This window comes from Siphateles boraxobius, unplaced genomic scaffold (genome assembly GCF_051911475.1).
Source record: "Siphateles boraxobius isolate OS27281-9 unplaced genomic scaffold, OSU_SipBor_1 24, whole genome shotgun sequence".
NCBI classification, from domain to species: domain Eukaryota; kingdom Metazoa; phylum Chordata; class Actinopteri; order Cypriniformes; family Leuciscidae; genus Siphateles; species Siphateles boraxobius.
Window position 1 is genome coordinate 15,780,281 of NW_027508855.1, and position 22,826 is coordinate 15,803,106.

Sequence of the window (22,826 nt, forward strand, 5' to 3'; positions counted from 1 at the left end):
TCATGTACAGCAGTGAAAATCAATGCTTATTACTGCTAACCATATAGGTATGCATATATGAAAATCGAAATGCAAGAGCCGTTTAGAAAGTATAGTGTAACACACGCACACATATATAACACGTGTTCTGAAGAATCTGTAACTTTAAGCTGAATTTACATTTTTTTTCATTACACAAAACCAAAAATACAAATCAAACCCATGACTGAAATTATCTACAAAATAAGATTTAAATTCAGTCAAGAAGCATGTCAAGAAGTTCAAGCTGAATTAACTGCAGAAGTGCTTCAAGTACTTCAAGTAGGGTTACTTGCAAGTAACCATATGAAAGCCTATCTAGTCTAGCGCCTGTATCATGGTCTTCTCTGTACCTGCCAGCAGTGCTGGTGTAGCATGCGTTTCTACAGCCCTGGTGGTGGGGGTAGCAGTGCTTACATTTCACATCAGCACATGACTCTCTCTCATCTGGCCTCTTGTGACCCATTATCCCTCTGAAAGAAACCGGATGGATGGGGGCGATCCAAGAAAGCAGAGGAATGAATGGATGCAGCTGTGTGGTCCAAGACGTAGTTGCTCTCTTTCTCTCTTTCGCGTAATACAGTGTCTGGTGGATGATTAATCATCAGTGAGCAAGACGAGGAAAGGGGGGGAAGGGGGGTACAAGAGAAATAGAAAGACAGGAACATGGGACATAGTTAGAATGTGATTGTTGTGCACGATGCTTGACACTAATAGTGTGACAGAAAGATGCAATGACTGTTGAGATGATGTATGAACCCTTAGAGCATGTCTGACCAGGCACAATGTTCCTCCGCAATAAGGGAAAAACTGCTGCAGCCAATCAGACAACATTTAACGAATAATATATATAATATAATATAGTAGGGCTATGTAGTGCAATGTGTGTGATCAACAGAATGCCAAGATATACACAGATTTACATCAAAGAAATAGCCTTTATCACTTGTTGCTGCATTTCTTTGCATCTGGTTTGGACTGTAAAATGCTGAAGTTTTAAAGTGATTGATCTGCACAGGTGGCATCTCGTGTTCCTGATGAGGAAATACTTTTTTTTGTTTGTTTTTGTGCGTACAGCAGGGGTGCTCAATCCTGTTCCTGGAGCTCTACCTACTTGCAGAGTTCAGATCCAACCCTGATCCAACACACCTGCCTGTAATTATCAGAGCTCCTGAAGATCTTAATTAGCTGGTTCAGTCGGTATGATCAGGGTTGGTGGAGCTGAACTTTGCAGGAAGGTAGATCTCCAGGAACAGGATTAGGCACCCCTGCACTACAGGTTTTGAAGTAGACCAGACAATTGCAACCTAGTCTACTTAAAAAGGTGGTCTGGGGTATTTTTGCAGATTTGTTTTTAGAACAGATTGCATATAATTTGCATATTTGTATACATTTTTTGTACTAAAATTTATTTCTTATGAGAGCCTTCACAAAATCTAACCAACAGCCAAAAAGTCCTACCGTTTAGATGTAATGTATCATCCAGCCACTTTTAGTATACTTTTCTTAGGTAACAATTTACAATAAGGTCCCAATTTTTAAAGGGCAAACTGAAATGCCTTGAAACGCACAGCATTATTCAATGTGTTGACGTAATGTCCACTGAAACAGACAGGGTGAGACATATCGAACAGCTCCTCGCTCTTTTAAAAATAGCCAATAGCTTTTCGTTTACATCACAGTTTGGCCGTTGAGCTCGGTAAAGCCGCAGTTTCCTCCTAATTTCTGGGTGGCGGCCTGGCAGGACACTTTAGATTCTAAACGAGCATTTGATTAGACAGAAAGTCTGATGGGAAGCTAAAGTGCAGAATCAAATCATCGATCAATATTTGCGGAGGTGAGACTGTAAATTTTAAATGCTTTTATCTTATAAATTAAAATTTTGGAGCACACTAGCTTAGATAACTGTAAGGCTTACATATTCGTACTAAAAACCAAAAGAACTGCAATTTTGATTGCATGGGGACTTTAACATTAGTAAATGCATTAGCTAACATTTACTTACAGTTTGATTAATCAAGCATTTATTAACGTTTGTTTTGTTAACTGATCATTGTTCTTTGCTCTCCCCAGACCCCACATTGAAATGAATGTATACTTTTTTGAAGTGTTTTTTTTATTTATTTATTTATTTTACATTTGTATCAGATATTTGAGTAAACTGAAACCCAATACTTATGTTTAAAAGTGTAATTTGGCAATTTCTCTAAATCAAACAGACAAGGCCACAAAGGATCCTTCATTGCAAGGGAAATGAGAGACGCATTTGGAGGCCGACACAGCTGTAGTGTTTCTTTATAAAGTGACATCGCCATCTACTGGCCTGACATGCATACTATATAGCCTTTTTAGACAGTTTCAAGGATCAGTGTAAATGGGGATCGTTTTGACTGGTATCATCTATATGCGAAAAACTCGAAGTAAAAACTTTTCAGTTTTTAGTACATTGTCTTTTAAACGAACTCTAATTTCACCTAATCAGCCACAACACAGAACACAAATAATGAAGTGGCAACACTAACACATCCACAATGTGGTACGCTCGTGCACACACACACACACACACACACACACACACACACACACACACACACACACACACACACACACACACACACACACAATAATATATTGGATAGTAACATCCAATAGTGTAAACTATACTTCTGGGGTTCTTCCCACCGGAGCCTCGCTTTCGATTTCAAAATGGCGGCTGTGTGAAATCAGCGTATTGCACGGTACTACTGAACGATTTTTGGCTGTCTGAGACGAAAGATGACCAATCGTGGCGATTTCTGTGGTACAGTGAGAGAGATTCGAAGATGGCCGTTCTCATGGTCTTGTGACCAAAGATAGCCAGTGATCATTTTCTTACAGTTCCAGAAATTTTAGCATCATCAACGCAACATGGTGCTAAAACTTAAAATGATATTACCTCAAGCTCCATTTGCAAAATTGGCATTCCAAGTAATTATCTTTCTCTTTCTCTAGTAATACCTCTTCTTTTTTTTCAGCGCACATAAAAACCACAATTTCCAAAGTGAGATTCATCTTTCTCTATTTGTTTACCACTAGCGCATACTGAAGTTTTATTCTTGTACACTAACTAGCGTCCTAGCCTACGATTCCATAGGTGTCATCATCGTACAGTCTACATGCATGTCGTACCCAAGATTATTAGATCCATGTGATTTGTAATGATCTTATAGGATTGGCGAAATCGCACAGTCTGTAGCAGGCATAAACGAACTGCGCATAAGGGTTAAGTGTGTGTTATTCAGTCACACTGACTTTAAATGGCTAGTCAGATATGACATTATCTGCAAAGGCTAAGGGTCGATAACACATTCACTTGTACCTTCCAATCTACACTTCACTCTGACAGTTTGAGACCTTAGCTACTCTATAATAACCTGTTATAACAGAAGTGAATGCTGACATTTTGCACTTTTAGCATATTAACACTGACACACAATGGTGCGTAATGAATTTGCTCAAGCATGCCCAGAATATTCTTGACACACTGTTAGATATACAGCATATTCCTGCTGAGATAAGTGAGCTTTCTCTTTAGGTTGCTTTAGACAGTTTGTTTTACTCTTCTATGTCAAGCTGTAAATGGAACAGCTTGTTTTTTTTTGTAAGAAGTGTCTGTTCTCTGGAAAGTTAACCTTGCATACAGTAGACAGAATGCATGTTTTGTTGCTTTAGTTCTTGCAAACGCACTGAAGCAACACAAGTGTGATATTTTGAAATGTTTGAGATGATAATAACCTTTCATTCTGTTGGATGTGGTTGAGGTTTTTTAGAAATGTACTGAGTTTTCCAAGGCTAACAGCAGTGCCCTGCATAATTTAAGCACTAATAAGGCTTGCTCGCCCAGTGGAAGTGGTGTGAAGCAGTTGGACAGATGAGCTGCTAACATCATTAAACAATGATGTTGCCGCCTTTGAAGCTGTGCGTGAAAAATTAGCAACATTATTTTATCATTTACATTTTTGTTTATTCCATGCCCTCATAAGTTAAATTATAAAACAGATCGTTTCTCTCCTGGATGCTTATGTCAATACTGCATTCCACCAGTCAAATAATATGTGATTTATTAATTGCTATGATACTAAATGCATATTTACCATTAGCTATTGTGTTTATCACTTCACAGCGGCCATAAAATAACCGTCTGTTATTATTTACCATGTCAGGGGCTGCATTTTCTAGCAGATGGATGACACTTGATCACCTACAAATTTATTTAAGTTTAAATTTGACATTTTTGCATCTAAAAAATTTGCTTGCAAAAATTATAGAAATTTGTCTTTATTACTATTTTTATGCTTTTCTTTTAAATAATGTTTGGCTAATTTAGAAAATGCTATAATGTAGAAACCCTTTAGTACATACTTGTATGAATATGTGAATACTGTATATTAATCAATATTTGCATATTTAGGATTGGCGATGCAAAGAATTTTGACACTTTTATTTTTGCATGTATTTTATAAGGAGATGTTGCGTTATTGATGCTATTTATATGATAGCAATTATATTTATATTATATGATGCAATTATATCTTTTATGAATATTGCAATATATTAATCAATATTTGCATATTTATGATTGGTGATTAGAGCCCGACCGATATGGATTTTTGGGGGCCGATACCGATAAAAAAAAGCCAGATACCGATATATCGGCCGATATTATTTATGTGTATATTATAATACAGTAACAATATTATGTATGTGTATTATAGTACAGTACCAGTCAAAAGTTTGGACACTTTTCTATTGGTGTGTACAAACTTTTGATGGGTACTGTATATAGAATACACAGTATAAAGAGAATAAATATATATACGTTTTGCAATGATCTCTCAAATGTGGTGATCAAACACTTGTGTGACAAAGATATGTAGTGGAGACAGGGTGAATGATAGAATGAGAATGATACATTTGAGCTGTAACCAAACTAGTTTGCATTGCATGTTATATTATATTGTAAATACTGTTGCATAATCTTCACTAACGACTTTGTTCTTTAATTTAGTCATGTTATACAAAACATAACTTGTATCAATAAATATATCAAAAGTGCCACTGACAAAACCTTATTATCTTCTATTTTTAGTCTTAATTCCTCTAATCTCTACCAGTGGAGGAAGAACTCAGATCTTTTTACTAAAGTAAAATTAATAATATCATAATGAAAACGTTTTTAATTACATATGTACAGTACTTTTATACTATTTTAAATAAGTAGTAAGCAAAATGTACTAAACGTGAAACATAAAGTGTTATAATTATATAAATGATTGGAATATTGCATGATGTTGTAACGTAGCGTTATAGGCAGAATGAGCTTTAACACTGTGTACACCTGACGCGGCCGTTATCGCTCGCTTCGCAACATATGTTTACCCGCGACCCGTTACAAAGCAGAATGGGGCATCAGTTTACTGTCGGAGATTTGTCGCTCGCGCAACACATTTTAATCAATGTTTCATCAACCAATTGCCTGGATTTAATAAATAAGAAGTAAATAGAGCAGACAATATAATCAGGACTTCTCAGATGCGCGCTTGCGATAGTCACAAGCTCACACAATACGTGACAGAGGCTGGTAGCAGAGAAATCAATTCTTTGAATTACACTAAGCAAATCAAAAGTAGCCTAATACTCTACTACCCAACGGATGAAGAAGGGTTGGCTGCTGAAGTGCCAACTAGCCTCTCCCAATGGAGGATCCCTATACCACTCTACAGATAAAGCGTTGTGGAATTTTTCGGTTCGCGTACCTACCCAAAGTGATTAGATAAAATAAAATTCTGCATCAAAATTTATAGACAAGACAAGTAGTTTGTTTAGGCATGCTTTGTAAGGAATTACAAACCTGCGCACATATATTCAAACGCACATAACTATAGAATCAGTTCTTAATGCGCATGTGAACACCATCAGCGTCTATCACAGGTTCACGTTTAAAGTCTGTTTAGAGAGAACGGTGTCGTCTTAGCGGCCCCTAATTTAATAACAAATGATCATTTAGACGGAAGTGAATCAATCAAAACTAACTTTAGCTGGAAAAAACATTTTTCAAGAACCACTATAAAACCAAACTAATCTCTGTTACCTTAAATTATATGTTTATCTCTGTAAAGCTGCTTTGAAACAATCTACATTGTTAAAAGCGCTATATAAATGAGGATGACTTGACTTTACTCAACAGAACATAAAATATTCATTTTATTTTATTTTTCGTGTTCGCATTTATGAGGAAAAAACAATGTTACGGACGTGACAAGCTCTGAAAGCGGCACTAAAGTGCTTTAAAACTTTCACAGAGACCTCAGACAGAAAGCACAAAGCCTTTCATTAAAGTGAATTTCGTTTTGTATTAATTGTATCTTAATTTTAATCAATGTTTCATCAACCAATTGCCTGAATTTAATAAATAAGTAAATATAGCGGACAATAGATAATCTCGACACTCGGCGCGTGAACTGCAACTCGTCTCATAAATGAACCGAAAATCAGCGTATAGGCCTGAGAAATATATTTGTATTGAAATGTCTACTTTTAAACAGAACAAAACGAAAGACAGACTGCTCTCTGCTGTATTCCGTATGAAATGTGCATTTCTCTCTGGCGTGTTCACTGAAGATCGCGAGTCAGCGTCGTCAACTTTGCAGCGACACTGACTGAAAAGACTTGTTTATTAATAAACAATTAAAATGTCTCCTTGCTGTATTTGATGTACACAATCATTACTTTTGCCAGTTCTTTGTGACAGCTTTTGGGTGCTTTATTGGCAGCGCCACCCTTATATGAATCACCGCACCCGCATTTTTTAAAATATTCATTTATCGGCCATTATAAATGCCGATACCGATAGTTAGGAAAGTGCCTAATATCGGCCCGCCAATATATCGGTCGGGCTCTATTGGTGATGCAAATAATTTTGACATGATAGCATTATCTATACATGTATTTTAAGAGATGTTACATTCATTGATGCCATTTAATATACATCCCAAATTGGTCAGTGGCTATTGTACATATATTCATACAGTACAATCTATATCCATGAAAATGAAGATAGATAGATGGACAGACAGATAGACAGATAGATAGACGGACGGATAAGAAATATTAGAAGGATGGAAAGACATTTATAAGCTAATATTAGGTAAGCCTATTTATACAGACAATCTCCATGACATCCAAAGAAACACAATCTTTTCATCTGATTAGTCATTCCACAATGTTGTATTTATTAACAGATTGTGAAATTAGTTTGTCAAATCAGCTCATGTTACTCTTTTACACAATAAAGCTTTGTGCGCAGCTTGTATTAATACAGCTGTATTATGAGAGGGATGAGACGTAGACAAAGCAGTTTCCCCTGCAGTGCCTGTTATCAAGCAAAGTTGAATAACGAGGTGCAGCAGTGAAGGTGTGCTCTGCTGGTCTGTGAATGTTGCGTGAGTGTATCGAGTGCTTGTTTCTGAAGTGCTCCTGTGTGGGTAAGTGGTCTCCAAGTGTCGATGATGTTGCCGATTATTCCACCCCGCTCGAACGTGTGTGTGTGTGTGTGTGTGTGTGTGTGTGTGTGTGTGTGTGTGTGTGTGTGTGTGTGTGTGTGTGTGTGTGTGTGTGTGTGTGTGTGTGTCAGTCGTTGCTCGGGGCGACGCTGTCATGTACACAGAATCCTCAGTTGAAGTTTTCTTTTTTATTTTACACCATTTCTTTCACACTGCCTTCCTGTCACGGTGTACGTTTGTATACATGTAAGGGTGTATCATATCCGCTTTTGTCCTCTCGTTTCACTTGTGACAAGATTGTTCTTCTCATCCGTTTTACTTCAGCTGTCTCACATGCGTAAAATTGAGTGTGGTGTTTTCCGTGCCAGCCAAGCGTGATGGCTTTGAAATAATAATCCTGTATGTTGTGTAGCCAGAAACATATTTGTCTTCTGAGTAGAATTAAATCGATTGAGTAGAAGGACGCCCACTATTCTTTCAGGGGACAGTGAACATAATAGGCCAGGGCTGATATTGAAGTTTGCATTCATATCATCAGAAACCACCACAATTATGCGAGTGATGTGGTGTCGAAACCGTCGGCCTGTGAACTGGGTTTTCATAAGGAATATAATGGCTGCTAGATTGATTTCCAAGATGTCAACTTCTGATACATTTGTACATGAAGCAAATTACAGTCATCTTTTGAATGGAAAGCCAATGAGAGTATTTTATTCTCTCTGAAAATCAAAGCTCAATTAAACTTTCCTTCATAATGCTGATTATCCCTTTGACACTGAGTATAATTTATTTCCTTAATGTGCTGGTTGTTAAAATAGCTTAATGAGAATAAATAACTTTGCAAAGGAAGTTCATTGGTGTCAAATATCATTTGTCTTCACCAGGCTTGTGCAAAATTCAGAATTTCAGAATTGACCTCCATTCAATTCATGAATTGGAATTTGAATTGAATTGACTTCGCCCCACAGGAAGTTGAATTTGAATTTGAATTGGAAATACAGGAAGTGGAATTAAATTCATGGCAATTCAAAGAAATTCTACAGTCACACATAGGGTGACCACCATCAAACAAACCAAATGTGGGACGATGTGGGACATGTTACCAACACTAAAACATAACCTGAAACTGTTATATAATGTCCATTTAACTTAATAAAAACATTTGTATTCTGCATTTCAGCTGATAAAAATACTTTTTTATTTAGTCCCTTCCAGACAACACAATTACATCACCAATGTAACATAACATGTCTTTATTTTACTTGCCATTTAAATTCAACATCACTGAGCAAGGCAGTAGGCATCATGCAGATCACTATTTTTGAAACAGTTCTGACTAAGTCCAACTAAAATCCAACAAAATAAATAATGAACAAAGAAAATATAAAACAACATGACATTAGTTTATTGACAGCCTTAGATATTAAGAATATATTACACCAAACACTTTCATATTTTTAGAAAGGATGTGAATTAAAACAACTACAGCAGGCAATAAATTGATAAATTCTGTTAAATTAAAATTTTGATTTACCGAATTATCCATTTGTTTTCTGACAGGGAACATATGGAACGAATCACCGCTCAACATTTTGATTGACAACAATCAAAATGTCAATCAAACATTTTGATTGCCTAAAGACCGTGTTTACTCCTTTCTTTTCAACCATTGGATATGATTTTAAAAATGGCTGTTGTATTTGTACTATTTGTATATGCGCTGTTAAATATAGGTGAAAAACGTCCTGGTTGCGTATGCAACCCACCGTTCCCTGAAGGAGGGAACGGAGGACGTAGTCGACGGTCGACTGAATGGCGATCTCGCTAGAGAGCCTATCCTCTTCGAGTACTATTGAACGAGCCAATGTAATTGGCGTGCGTGATTCGCATCACACACTCCGCCCCCGCGGCGCGGGTATAAATACGGAAGTGGATGCACGCACTAGTTGCTTTTCGCTGAGGAGCCGAGAGTAACCCGGGGTCAGCGGTGGTCCAGCGGTAGTGGCAAGGGGACTACGTCCTCCGTTCCCTCCTTCAGGGAACGGTGGGTTGCATACGCAACCAGGACGTTCCCTTTCAGTCGATAACGTCAGACGTAGTCGACGGTCGACTGAATGGGGATAACCTTTGAAAACGCCACTAACGCTGCCACCTTCCAGTGCCTAAACCAAAGCCTCCTGATGCCCCCGCAAATTTAAGGCGGGGAAGGACAGGGCTTAGGCCAGGGAAGTCACTGCTGTTCCTACAGGACCACTGGGAAAGCGTTCCCCGTACATTGCAAGGAAGGGACGCTGCGGAAGCCATATCCAACCCAGAGGGAGGTAACGTGGGAAATACACATATGAACTGGGCGGAAACCGGGCAGTCTAACATATGGAATGTCACTGGGGTGGCTCCAGCCTAAGACGGGGGAGACACACCGGACAGTGACGGCAGAGAGACTCTGCCGAGGGAAGACACGGGCTCACCACAGGGAGCCGTATCGTGGAAGAATACACATATGGGGTCGCCGTAGGGACCGCAACATATGGACCCAGCCTAACACAGGTTCCACACTGCCTACGAGTGGTAGGCCTAACACCAGACGTTCCGCAAGTCCGACGTCGGAGGGGTGTGGAGGAACTCAACAGGATTCAATTTTAAGGGAACTCAACTGGAGTAGAAAGGCGCACGTATCCAGTCCATAGGAGGGGAATGGCGTAGCAAGCCGACACTTGAACCGGCTCACGGTGAATCTGGCTTCATGAGAAGGGAGCCCACGGGAAGCAGCGGTTCAACTAGGTGTCGTCCAGCCCCCAACTCTAGAATCTGTTTTAGCAAAGCATATCGTCAACGCCCAGGCGGAGCACTTTACACTCATCATAGAGGAGCTCAACACCTAAGTGGACATGTTGCATCTCGGATTTTTACCGAAATGAAGGCAAGCACTAGTGCGACTTTGCATGGAAACAGCCTTCCCTCTCTGCTGAATTCCAACAGATATTTGTAGAGCTGGTCTGAGGTCTATGGCTTGCGTTCTGTGCACGTCCAAGCGAATGGACAAAGAAGCCAGGGCTGGATCTGCCTCTTCCATGGCAGCGCTTGCAGACTCACCACCTGCTCCTATTACGGGATAGGTAGGAACCTTGGGCACAATCTGAGCCGGGGTCTCAGCTTGTGAGAGTTAGCCGGCCCAGACTCCAGGCACAATGCATTGACCGAAAGCGAGCAAGTCCCTACCCTCTAGTAGAGACCAGGCGAGCAGGAGAACTGATATGACAAAATTTTTAACTCACTGCCTGCAGTGGCTCAGGGGCGGTCTCTGCAGTGCATCGCACCAGGGACAAGGCCCAAGAGGATAAAGAGGGACGCAAGGATTTACAAGACCTTGCTCCTCAGGAACCTGACGATCAGAACGTGCTTCTGCACACTTCTGCAACACGATGAGCATCGTTTAAACACCGAGGCAACATCATTTTGAGGGTGAAGGAAAAAACCCTAATCCAACCCATTTTGCAGGAAAGAGAGCACTGAAGTGATCAAAGCTTTCAGGATCTCCTCTGGAGAGAAGACGCACTCAACGACTAGGTTCCACTTCTAAAGGCGAAAGCACGCTACCCATTTCTAGGGGGTGCTCGCAGAAGTGATGGTAACTATCACATGCCTGTGATAGCCACCTGAACTTCCGCGTTCAGATGTAAGACCGCCCGGAATCACCAGGGGAAGAACGCGTGTGCCATCGTGCCCCTTCCCTGAAAGAGTTTTCAGGGTAAGTCAGGAAGGCTGTCGATGGGAACCAGGTCTAGTTGGGCCAATAAGGGGCAACTATGAAGACCTGTTCCTCTCCTGACTTTGCACGTAGGTGCAAGCGACGGGCTTAAAAAGACAGCAGCATTGCTCAACACAACATGTAAAGATCACTGGGCTTCAGGAGCATTTTCCGCTCAGCACTTGAGTGTGATAAGTTCACTGAGCTTCATCAGCATTCCTGCTCAACCCCTGAGTGTGATAAATTCACTGAGCTTCAGGAGCATTTCTCCTCAACACTTGAGTGCGAAGAACTTCACTGAGCAACAGGAGCATTTTTGCTCAGCACTGCGTGTGATGAATTCACTGAGCTACAGGAGCATTTATGCTCAACACCTGAGTGTGATGAACTCACTGAGCTACAGGAGCATTGCTGCTCAACACCTCAGTGTGATGAACTTCACTGAGTTTCAGGAGCATTTCTGCTCAACATGAAGTGTGATGAATTCACTGACTTGAGCAGGCGCAAGGCGACCATGAGTCACAGTCGCTTTTAGAAAGCTCACTGGGGTTAAACGCATTTCTGCGGGCCCCTGGGGCAGCTGAGAGCCAGTGTTTGTCCAAGTGTAGTCCGCTCAGTTTATACAAACACTGGCAGGAAGACGAAACCGGAGGGGCAACTGAGCGTCCCCGGAATGGTCATGACCCAGCTGGACCCAGGGGATGGAGTCTCCACTTGCCCTGGCTATAACTGTCGTGAGGCTCTATGGCGGCACGATTGAGTAGAGCGGGAAGAGTTGAACAAAGCGTCCTCAGAAGCTTCTGACTCCAAGGTGACGGGTGAGTTGTGACATGCAAGGGAAGCTTGCGCAACGGTCGCAATGTCTAACAACTCGAGGCACGAATGCCCGTGTAGTCGAGGGTCGCCCCGGCCCCCGTTAAAACACGCCCTTTGTACATGGCCCCTCTGTTGAAGAGGGTTTGGCAGCAGACCGGGATGAACTATAGTCACACAGGGTGAGCTGCTCTGCCACGATCACCTCGGGACTCGATCATGAAGCTAGCGCTGAAGCGGTCACATATGGAGGAAGCCAAAGGCTGCAACTACCATATACCCCAGGAGCCTCTGAAAGTTCTTTCAGTGGGACCCTTTCTCACTTCAAACACCAGCTGAACACATTCTCATTGGAGAGACATGTTAGACCGAGTCCATCTCCAAAACTGAAAAAGAGATACTCAGCCCGTGGGCGAGATTACTCTCTTCCAGTTGACCTGAAGACCCAACGGGCTCTGGAGCACTCGAGGGGAAGGACACTGTACTGATACTCCACCCTTACACGCAACACACAGGATGGCCTGCGGTGCGGAAGGTAGAGATCTGAAGCACATGTCTTTCAGGTCGGAGCTGCAGACCGATCTTGGGCCAAGATGGTCACGACCCACAACCTAGTAGCACGAAGAACGAGTTTACAACTGGCCTTCATACCGGCTGGAGGAGCGGCTATATCAAATCCTTCGCCAGCAGGATAAGCACGCACAAGTCAGGAGCACTGCTCAACACTCGGTGTGATGAATATCACTGAATTTTCAGGAGCACGACTGCTCAACACCTAATGTGATGATTATCACTGACTTGAGCGGGGTAGCTGAGCCTGAGGTGGGGCAGCAAAGTAGAGAGAGGGGGAGCTGAGAGGGGGAGCTGAGGGGCGTAAGGCCATACAGGGTCACACCCGCCAGACTGGCCCTCTTGGGACCCAGGAACAGATGAAATTGCTCTCTCTTTGAAGTGTGGGTACCGCTTGCTCCGGTTTTTTTTTTTTTTTTTTTTTTTAGGGAGCCAGCGGCGGAACAGACACACACACAAACAAAAGGCTCCACCCGGCCCTCACCCGGGGGGAGGGAGTGATCGTGCCACTCCAAGAGCATCTCATCCATTCCTGGTCTGGATTACCCTCGTGCATGCCATGGGTGCCCTAGCCTGCAGCAACGCCATGGCTACAAGAGGAAGCGGCTTGCCCACAGGCTTTGTAAGCTCTGCCCGTTGGAACGGACGAAACTCACAGGCCTTAGGGGGGAGACGAGGATCCCCCAAAAGGCAGCGGCCGCCGGACACAGGTGCACCATCGACAGACCGCTCCAATGGAGGGACCCTTCGCAACCCTTCACCGTTCCTCCATCAAGGGAAATGAGGGGGAGAAGCTATTCAGGCAGTTTCTGGCAGAGAAAGATGCTGTTCACCACCTGATAAGACACCAAACTCCAGATTCCAACCGAGACTGAACGGGACACGGTGGAGGTTCCACTCGAGCCCGGCAGCCTCGGCGGCCCGTTTCAGCATAGCTGATAATTCTCGATCCGGCTCGGGCAACATTGAACTCCCGGAGGGAGACAATGCAGCCGAGTCATCATCTCTAGAAGTCAGCTCACCCTCCGATGCTGCAATCGACATCCTGTCCTCCAGGGGAGCCCCGAGTGAAACCGCTGGCCCACCCATTACAGATGGACCAGCAGACAACACAGGAGGCTCCAGTTGTTGCAGTGGAAGGGAGGAGTGAGGAGCCCACAGGGAATGGTTACCGGGCGGGACATCCAACACTATCCTCCGGTCACCCATCCCACACAGCACCCGTGCAGGTTGGGGCGTGGTAATGGGGACTCGCTCTCCGCTGTTTAACGAAGGCGAGTCTCGCCCTCAACACTGCGACAGTCATGTTCCCACAGTGAAAACATGAGCTGTCCACACAAGCTGTCTCAGCGTGCTGTAAGCCCAAACACGTGACACAACAGTTGTGACCATCAGAGAGAGACAGGGAACGACCGCACCCAGAAACGCACGGGCGGAATGACATCTTGAAAAAGACGCAAACTCACCCCTGTTGCTCTTTCAGAAAATAGGAACGTCACCAGTGCCGGAGCACACAGGAGAATGACCGCGGCAACACTGAACAGAGAACTGAAACAGTGAAGCACTCACTTTTCCGCCCTCTAACCAGCCATCAACACACACAAACATTTAGAAATTTGTTGCTGTTAAAACAGCAGTTGAGAGCTCAAAGCTCGCGATCGCCGCACTGGGAGAGTCTTCCTGAAGAACACCGACACACTCGCTCGTTGTAGACAACAGCACTCTCAGAGACATCAAACGATCGGCTCCAAAGCGAAATACTAGTGCGTGCATCCACTTCAGTATTTATACCCGCGCCGCGGGGGCGGAGTGTGTGATGCGAATCACGCACGCCAATTACATTGGCTCGTTCAATAGTATACGAAGAGGATAGGCTCTCTAGCGAGATCCCCATTAAGTCGACCGTCGACTACGTCTGACGTTATCGACTGAAAGGGAACTACGGCGCAAAAAGAATAAATAAAATGCTATCTTAAAAAGGCAAAAGAACGCATGCACATTTTCTTAATATGATAATGAAAAACAAACAGACTGATAAAAATGCGGGACATTTTCTCAATATGCGACGTGGGGGACAAGGGGTGAAAATGCTGTGCGGTACAACACAAAGCGTGACGGGTGGTCACCCTAGTCACACAACAGAAAGTTATACTTACTGTTATAAGTTACCCATTATAAATGTGGTTTTGGTTATTTTATTTGGATTACTTTATCAATGCAAATCAATTTCCTTTTAATTTGATTAGTAACTAATTAAATTACACATTTTACCTCAGTAATACAACTAAATACAATTACATTTTTTTTTTCTTTTTTTTTTTTTTTTTTTTTTCTCCATTGGGTCACCTGATGGGGTGTTAGGACACCATTAGGTCACTGGATGGAGTTTTTCGGTTCCTTGCCACTGTTGCCTTTGGCTTGCTCAGTTGGGGATATTCAAATTAATTAACCAATCATACCATTGATCAGCTCTACCAAACTTGGATGTCTTTTTTCCAGTAATAAACAAACATTAAGTTGTTTTGATTGATACTGTGAAGCAGCTTTGATACAATCTGTATTGTGAAAAGCGCTATATAAATATATTTGACTTGACTTGACTTGACATTCATTTTGTAATTCAATAACATAATTTCATTTCAGTTATCTCACTCCTCAACCCTGCATACATTTTGTTCTAATATATATATATATATATATATATATATATATATATATATATAAACAAATGTCCACCTAAAATTGTTTTTTTTTCTTCTAAAGATTTACTAAAGTAATTCTGGGAGTCATGTTCTATCATGTTCTGAGTCATGTTCTATCATGTTCCACAAAATTACAATTACAATAAATCAAACTTAATTATTTGTTCTGTGACTAGAGCTTTTAACATTCATTGCTGGGGGAAATATTTCATATCTGACATATACTGTAAAGCTTCATTGTTAAACACTTCACTTAAAATATCTATATGAATTTCTTAGAATTTGTTTTGAATTGCAATTCTGCTTCCTTTAATTCAAATTCGAATTGTAATTCTAGATCCTTTTTTTGACATCAATTCAAATTCAATTCAAATTCAAGAATTGAATTGGAATTTAGGAGTCATTCTCAATTCAATTCTGAATTGTGCACAAGCCTGGTCTTCACACACATTCCTAGTTTCCTAGACTCTGATCAATGTCAAACATAAAAACTAAAAACTTTCGAGACCTAAAAAGCCGGTTTTGCTTAATGAGCTGATAAGGATGGTTACATGTCTGTGTTGATAGCATTGACTGGTTGATAGCCAAAACATTATTTTAAAGAAATATAATTTTATTTTGTTTAATATGTATTATTATCATTATGAAGCTTTTTATATGACTGATTTATAAAATGCTATGTTTGATCTCCTTTTACCACAACTCGCATGCTTATATGAATATGTCAGTATATTAATCAATAATTGCATATTTATGATTGGTGATGCAAATAATTTTGACAAAAAAACATTGTTTTATTTGAATGTATTTTAGTAGAAGATGTTACATTATTAATGCCTTTTAATATTCTTTCAAGAAGTAAAAGGCTGGTTTCTCTTAGTTGCCTAAAAAAATTGTTAAATGTCAGTGTTGATAAACTAAATGTTCTTTTGAATTGTTCTTGGTGAGTGTTGTGGGAATTGTTCCTGTAATAGGTGTACAGGGAGTAATTTTGGATAATAGTGTATGCTAATAAACAAGTTTCTAATAAGGTGTAATGTTTGTTCCTCCACAGCAGCAAACCCATGGAAGTGTTTCCCCCACTAAGACTGTACAGAATGGAAGTCCCTCCAAATGTCCCAGATTCATGAAAGTGAAGAATTGGGAAACTGGAGGTTTATACAATGATACTCTACATCACAGCTCCAGCACGGTATGTCTGATGTTGACCTCAAAGCTTTAAGGAAGCCCTTGTACCTGTATAAGATCTATTTGGCATTTAATTGAGAAAATAAAGAGATATAATTTCAGACATCCCACCTCTGTCAGAAGTTCTGGGAGTCTCCCGCGTATTGATACGTCTCCCGCGGCTCCCTGATGCCCGCAAATTATATACAATATCCCGGAAATCGAGTGAGCTTAAGAGAAGCTCTTTTTTTACCTGGTATTAAGATTGTGTTTGGATTTCGTAGAGACTCTTCTGGTTGTACACAACACAGCATTACAGATGGTTATAGTTTTGTGGTCAGAAATGGTAAAACATTTAAAACCGAAGTAATTTAAATGAACTGCACGTAATCAGAAACATTGCATAAATACAATTTAAATAAGCGTTTCAGGTATTAATGAGATAATCACACATAGATGCATACAAATCCAATACTGGTTGCAAAATATATACCACGAATTGCAAGTAATAATATAGTAGGAAAGCACATTCATGTGTGCGATACACAGCTTCAACACTGAGAAATACTCATCGCTTAGTGAAAGGATAACATTGTATTCACTCTTTACCATTTACTTGATAAACAGGTAACTCATATTCGTTTACTGACGCTCACATTTACATTTACATTTACATTTATTCATTTAGCTGACGCTTTTATCCAAAGCGTCTTACAATTGCTATATATGTCAGAAGTCGCACGCCTGTGGAGCAACTAGGGGTTAAGTGTCTTGCTCAGGGACACATTGGTGTCTCACAGTGGATTCGAACCCGGGTCTCTCACACCAAAGTCATGTGTCTTATCCAGTGCGCCATCACCACCCTTACATTTGCACACACAGTCCCGCTGGGTCTCTGCTGATGATGACTGATGGAAAGTACCACATGCGCAATGAACGTGGCCTTTTCTAACAAAAATGATATATTTGATTATATACCATGGTTCTAACTACAATTGTTATTTTTCTGTAGTTTTCTGTAGTCTCTGTAACCAGAAAGGGACCTTAATACATTTTCTGTGATCAAAATCATTAGGCCTATTTCATTGCTTATTCGCTTGTTTCCAAAGTGATATTATAACAGCAAGAAAGAAATATCAGGGATGGTTCGGTGTGAGAGGTTCATGCAGCGTTTACTGTACATTGTGTCAGAATTACAAAATGACAACTCTGAGATTTAAGACACAGACACAAGAAGGCACTGTTTCTATGGCAACACTCATAACACTAAAATGGATCCAAGTTTGCCTTTGTTAGTAATGAGTGAAAAATACTTTAGCACTACCTTAATTCACCTCTTGCGAAATATAAAAATGCCAGAGGTTCAAAACATAAACAGAGGTTGCCAACAGAGTAGCTTTAGCTGCTGCCATCTTGGTTGTTTTTGCATGATGTCACAACCCTAGTGTGATTATTTATAAAAATTAATTCAACAAAATATAAGCCATTTTTAAAGTCGGAAACTCATAATTATGGTCATTCGGACATGACACGGAACTAGAGCTGTCTTTTGCTATTTGCATTTGCTTGCAATTTAGCTGCTCCTATAGAATCCACATTTTGTGAACAAACTTGTTTTAAATTGCTTTAGAATTAGCTTTTGCCTTCCACTGTAGACATAAGTCTGTACGACAACATGTTTGCAGAACTCTCAACATCACTCTCAATCTGAATCATCCTTCCAAGAGGGGGTTATGAAGTTCTGCGCACTTTCATGAGAGGATGGCTTTGCATGCTAATTGATGCTAATTACAGATGGTATGATTTATAATATATCACATTCTGAAGGATTTTTGGGTTGAATCTCCAACTCTACAGAATGTGACAGCTGCAAGACGGCATTCACAGTCCCTTATGGTGGGTGAATGCGAAGAAACTAATGAAAGTCTTATTTTATTTTTAACGTTCTTATGATAAGCGCCATCAGTATAAATGCTTGTTTTGTTAGTCACACAGGTGTCCCAGTACATGCCACATGATAAGATAAATTGGTAAGATATACTGCGTTGGGGCAAGTAATGGTCGTGGTACCCGGAGTTAGTTTAGAGACAGTATAAAGGTTGGAGAAAAATGTAATTAATAGAAGAAATTGAAACATTCAATATGGTGGTTGGAGGACGATGTAGAAATACAGCAGAAAACAGTACATTTTACATACTATTGCAGTTTTTCTACTTCAAAATGTAATGTTTAATTAATTTGTTACTTACCATTTCTCTGTAAATTTTAAAGCAATTTATGAGTGTCATTTGTAACTTTTTTGGGTTAAAAATTATCCCAAAAAAATTTGAGCAAGTACATAACCAGCTGGTGTTCAAAACTATCTGCTTGCCTTAGCTCAATTCAAAACGGTAAGCTTGTAATAATGTTTTTAATTCCAGTGGTACTGGTGGATTTCCGCGGGAAATTCGAGCATGTCTTTCTGTCTTTACGTCACATCTATACACACAAAGGAGGAGTCTCGTCTAGTAGGCTATATTGCGTGTGAGGATCTTGGAGGTGGAGATTTATAGCCTTTTTATTTCCTTTTCTTACAGCACTTGATATAAACTTATCAATTTGATGGCGGATCCAGAAAGGTTCAAACGACAATCACCAGTGACAACTGGAGATTCACCAGTTGTAAAATGCTAAAGACTTCGGGCTTCGTAGTGGCTACAGAAAAAAAGAGACCGCAACCGGGCCCATGCAAAAACCAGGATAAATATCTGAAGGGCATTAAATGTAGTCAAGCAATGCTGATGTTGTTAACATTAACAATTGGAGAACAAAGTATAATTTGCACGGTTTGGCGTGATATGTTAAGCGATCGTTAGATTTAATCAGCACGATTTACTGCAATGTTTTTTTCCCGCTTAGTTGGTCAGAACAAAAGTGAATGTTATTCTCTTGTTCAGATTATATTTTCTGGTGAAAATTCTTATGTTGGTCATACTTCCAAAAAGTAGAATCTGTGATTCTGAATGACAGTATCCACACCAGCGCGGTGACTGACAGCCACATATTCTCCTCAAAATATTGGATTCATCCGCACTGTGCTGTACCGAGGCACAACCCATGTAAAGTTGATGCACAATCCTCTTGTTCGTTAACATTGTTGGGGTCTGAATCGGACTGAAATTGGTTTGAAATTGACGCCATCCTTAATTATTTACACCAGAGCAGAACTCGCAGTTATGGAGGGGTGGGATATTTCTCGAACGTGCTAAGCTGCCAATCACATGAATATTTCGTATTTCGGAAGGAGAGGTGTGTTATAATGTATAATGTATACTTTGTGAATAATTTGTTTTTTGAACAATGAAGCATGAAACATATTCTTATACAACCCAAAAACAAAATCAAGATTTCGTAAAAGGGCATAATAGGACCCCTTTAATGAACCTTCTATTGTGGTTAGTGAACCATTTTACATCATTTTTTTTCATCTCAGCACTGTACATTATTTCAATAATATTAAGGTTAGATCTTATAGTGCATTCTTGTAAAACTAATAACCTAGCATTTGTGGTTTGCTTTATGCACATTAATTAATATTTGGTAGACACCATGCATTTTGTTCTTGTTCTTTGTTTGTTTTGGTTGAACTACTAATTTTTGTTTATGACGTGCGTTCTACAGTAAGTGTGAGGGTGTTACCAAGTTGGTCACCTAGTGAACTGACTTGCTTTAAAGGGACTTTGGTTATTTTGGGCTGGTTACTCTGAAACTGTTGAACGTTATGGGTCAATGGTTTAAATGCTTCACCAGACTGAAAGGGCAATGTGGGACATAAAAATAAGTCAGTCCTTAATTAAACAGCACTAGCTTGGACAGGCTTGTTATTATTTTTCGGCTCTGTCTTTCCACCCCTAATCCAGTGAACACATTAGCAGCTACAGAAAGTGACAGTGCACTTCTTATTATAGTGACCATATGAGTATTTTCCTCAAGGCAATGAGCGACTTCCGTTTGTCTCTTTGCTTCTTCTTATCAAGCTCTAATGAAGCCTGTCACTTATCACTTATATGTTTATGTCATATGTTTTTCATACATTTTTAACTAGCATGCTCATGAAACACATGTACAATAAATGCTGTAGTTTGCTTTGTTTCACATGCCCAATATTTGATTAGAATATGATACATATTCACTGTCTTAAAAGGGTCCCATTGCACGATTGCTACGTTTTGCAACATGTGCGCAACATAACATTCGCCTTTTTCATTTCTGTAACCATTTTAACAAATTGCAATGTTTGTACTGAATGTGAAAAATGTGAATGTGTTCCTTACGACATTTTTGCAAAACTGCAAAAATGTACCTATTTTACTACCAGATTATCAATTAAGACTTATTTTGTATATTAGAGTCATGAAACTCTAGAGGGCGCAGGCTGATAGCTCCATTACATGCAATCTGTAAGCAATCACATCATTACCACACCCTGCTTACCCTGCAGCCAATGAGATTGCTTGCTCAACATTTAAGTCTGGTTCATTGTTTGCTATAAACTAATCCTGCTGCGCGCTATCAGAGTTCCTCTGAACCCCTCCACCTCCCCTAGCTCCACTTGCCTACATCTGCTATGGGATTTATATATCTCTATTTAGGCAGCAGCAGCATATCTTACATGCTCACAGCAGCTTGTCTGTGTATCTATGGTAGAAAGTCTGTACTCGTTCAGCAGCAGCAGCATATCAGATATAGTCCACCAAGACCACATTTATTGCCATATTCATTAACATGATAAAACTATTTCGAGAGTTGCCCTAATTGAAATATATACATGGACGCATTATTAATATTTTTTAAAATAAAGGCAGCAACTTAAAACTTGGAAAAACAACCTGTGTATGTAAATAATACCATTTGGATGCAAATTTGCTGCCCCTTCTTATGTAACTTTTTTATTATTTATGGTGGTAATTAAATGCACTGCAGAAAAGGCGTCTCAACTTCTGCCTTCTGTTGCAGTTAAACACCTATGGACACAATATGTGTGAGACAGGCACAATACAATCTGTAGCAAATTTCAATGAGTGATGTAGCATGTTTGAATTTGCAAACTCAGTTTTCTTATTGTACTAGTTGCTTTTTATTAGCAGGTTCCGATCTGCACCGAGCGTGTTTGTATAGGCTCTATTATGACGCCAAACCAGCTCAGTCGCAAACCAGACGAAGTCCGAAGAAAAGACGAACTGCTACCACTTGCAACAGATTTCATTGATCAGTACTTCACATCAATCAAAAGGTAGGAAAACAACTTCCATTTAATACATACAAATATGTAAACATTTTTATGCACAGCACACATACACATATACTGTATATATACTGTATATGTATATATATATATTTGCTTTACAATTGCCAAACTTATTTCAAGATATACTATCCGAAAACAAATATCTCTACTATATCTCATCTTGTTTTAGGGATTTTTCGATATTTTTCAAAAAAAAAAAAAAAATACTGATTTTTTTTTTATTGTATTTATTTATTTTTTATGCTACATAACTTTCCTTGTTTTTCGTAATAATTTTCTTATAAATGCACCTCTAATTGTTTGGGTTTTGTCTGAACAGATGCGGCTCAAAGGCTCATGTTGACCGGCTAGAAGAGGTCAAAAAAGAGATTGAAACTTCTGGAACATATCAGTTGAAAGACACAGAGCTAATCTATGGGGCCAAACACGCATGGAGAAATGCAGCTCGCTGTGTGGGACGGATCCAGTGGTCCAAATTACAGGTATTGAGCTGGTTTTTATTTCTCGTCCAAGATCCTTGGATCCTTGAAGAAGTGTCCTAAAAATATAATTTTCTTCACCGAGGTGTTCGACGCTCGAGACTGCACAACCGCTCACGGAATGTTTAATTACATCTGCAACCACATCAAATATGCCACCAACAAAGGAAACCTCAGGTTAGTGTGGTCGTTTTTCACCAGCTCCTTTCTCTTCCTGTCTTTTTTCTGCATCTCCTTTTCTCTGCGACTTGCCTCCTTCCCTGTCAAAGTGTGTGTTCCCATTCTCTCTTTGTCACCTTGTTCCACAGCCCTTAGTTCAGCACCTGCCACAGCATTGCCGAGCGCTGGCACTGCTGCCACGTTACAAAGCTAATCATACACGACACTTACTCTCTGTTCTGTTTAATTAGCGTCAGTCTATCAGAATGATTAGAGCCCGGGAGAGTGAGAGAGAGGGGCGAGGAAAAGGGAAAATTAAAACAAGATTACAGGAAACGCTGT

General features: G+C 40.2%; 1 protein-coding gene across 4 annotated transcripts in view; it reads left to right on the forward strand.

The window, feature by feature from the left end:
* nos1 (nitric oxide synthase 1 (neuronal)) overlaps positions 1-22,826 on the forward strand; it is a 72,967-nt gene that overhangs the window by 14,563 nt on the left and 35,578 nt on the right. For 2 of the 4 annotated variants that reach the window (XM_077241654.1, XM_077241651.1), the window contains exons 4-7: positions 16,447-16,584; positions 21,683-21,831; positions 22,166-22,328; positions 22,411-22,502. In XM_077241654.1, coding sequence (XP_077097769.1) covers positions 16,447-16,584; positions 21,683-21,831; positions 22,166-22,328; positions 22,411-22,502 — 542 coding nt within the window. The remainder of the gene's footprint in view (positions 1-16,446; positions 16,585-21,682; positions 21,832-22,165; positions 22,329-22,410; positions 22,503-22,826) is intronic. The other 2 variants (XM_077241652.1, XM_077241653.1) reach the window with 2 other exon arrangements.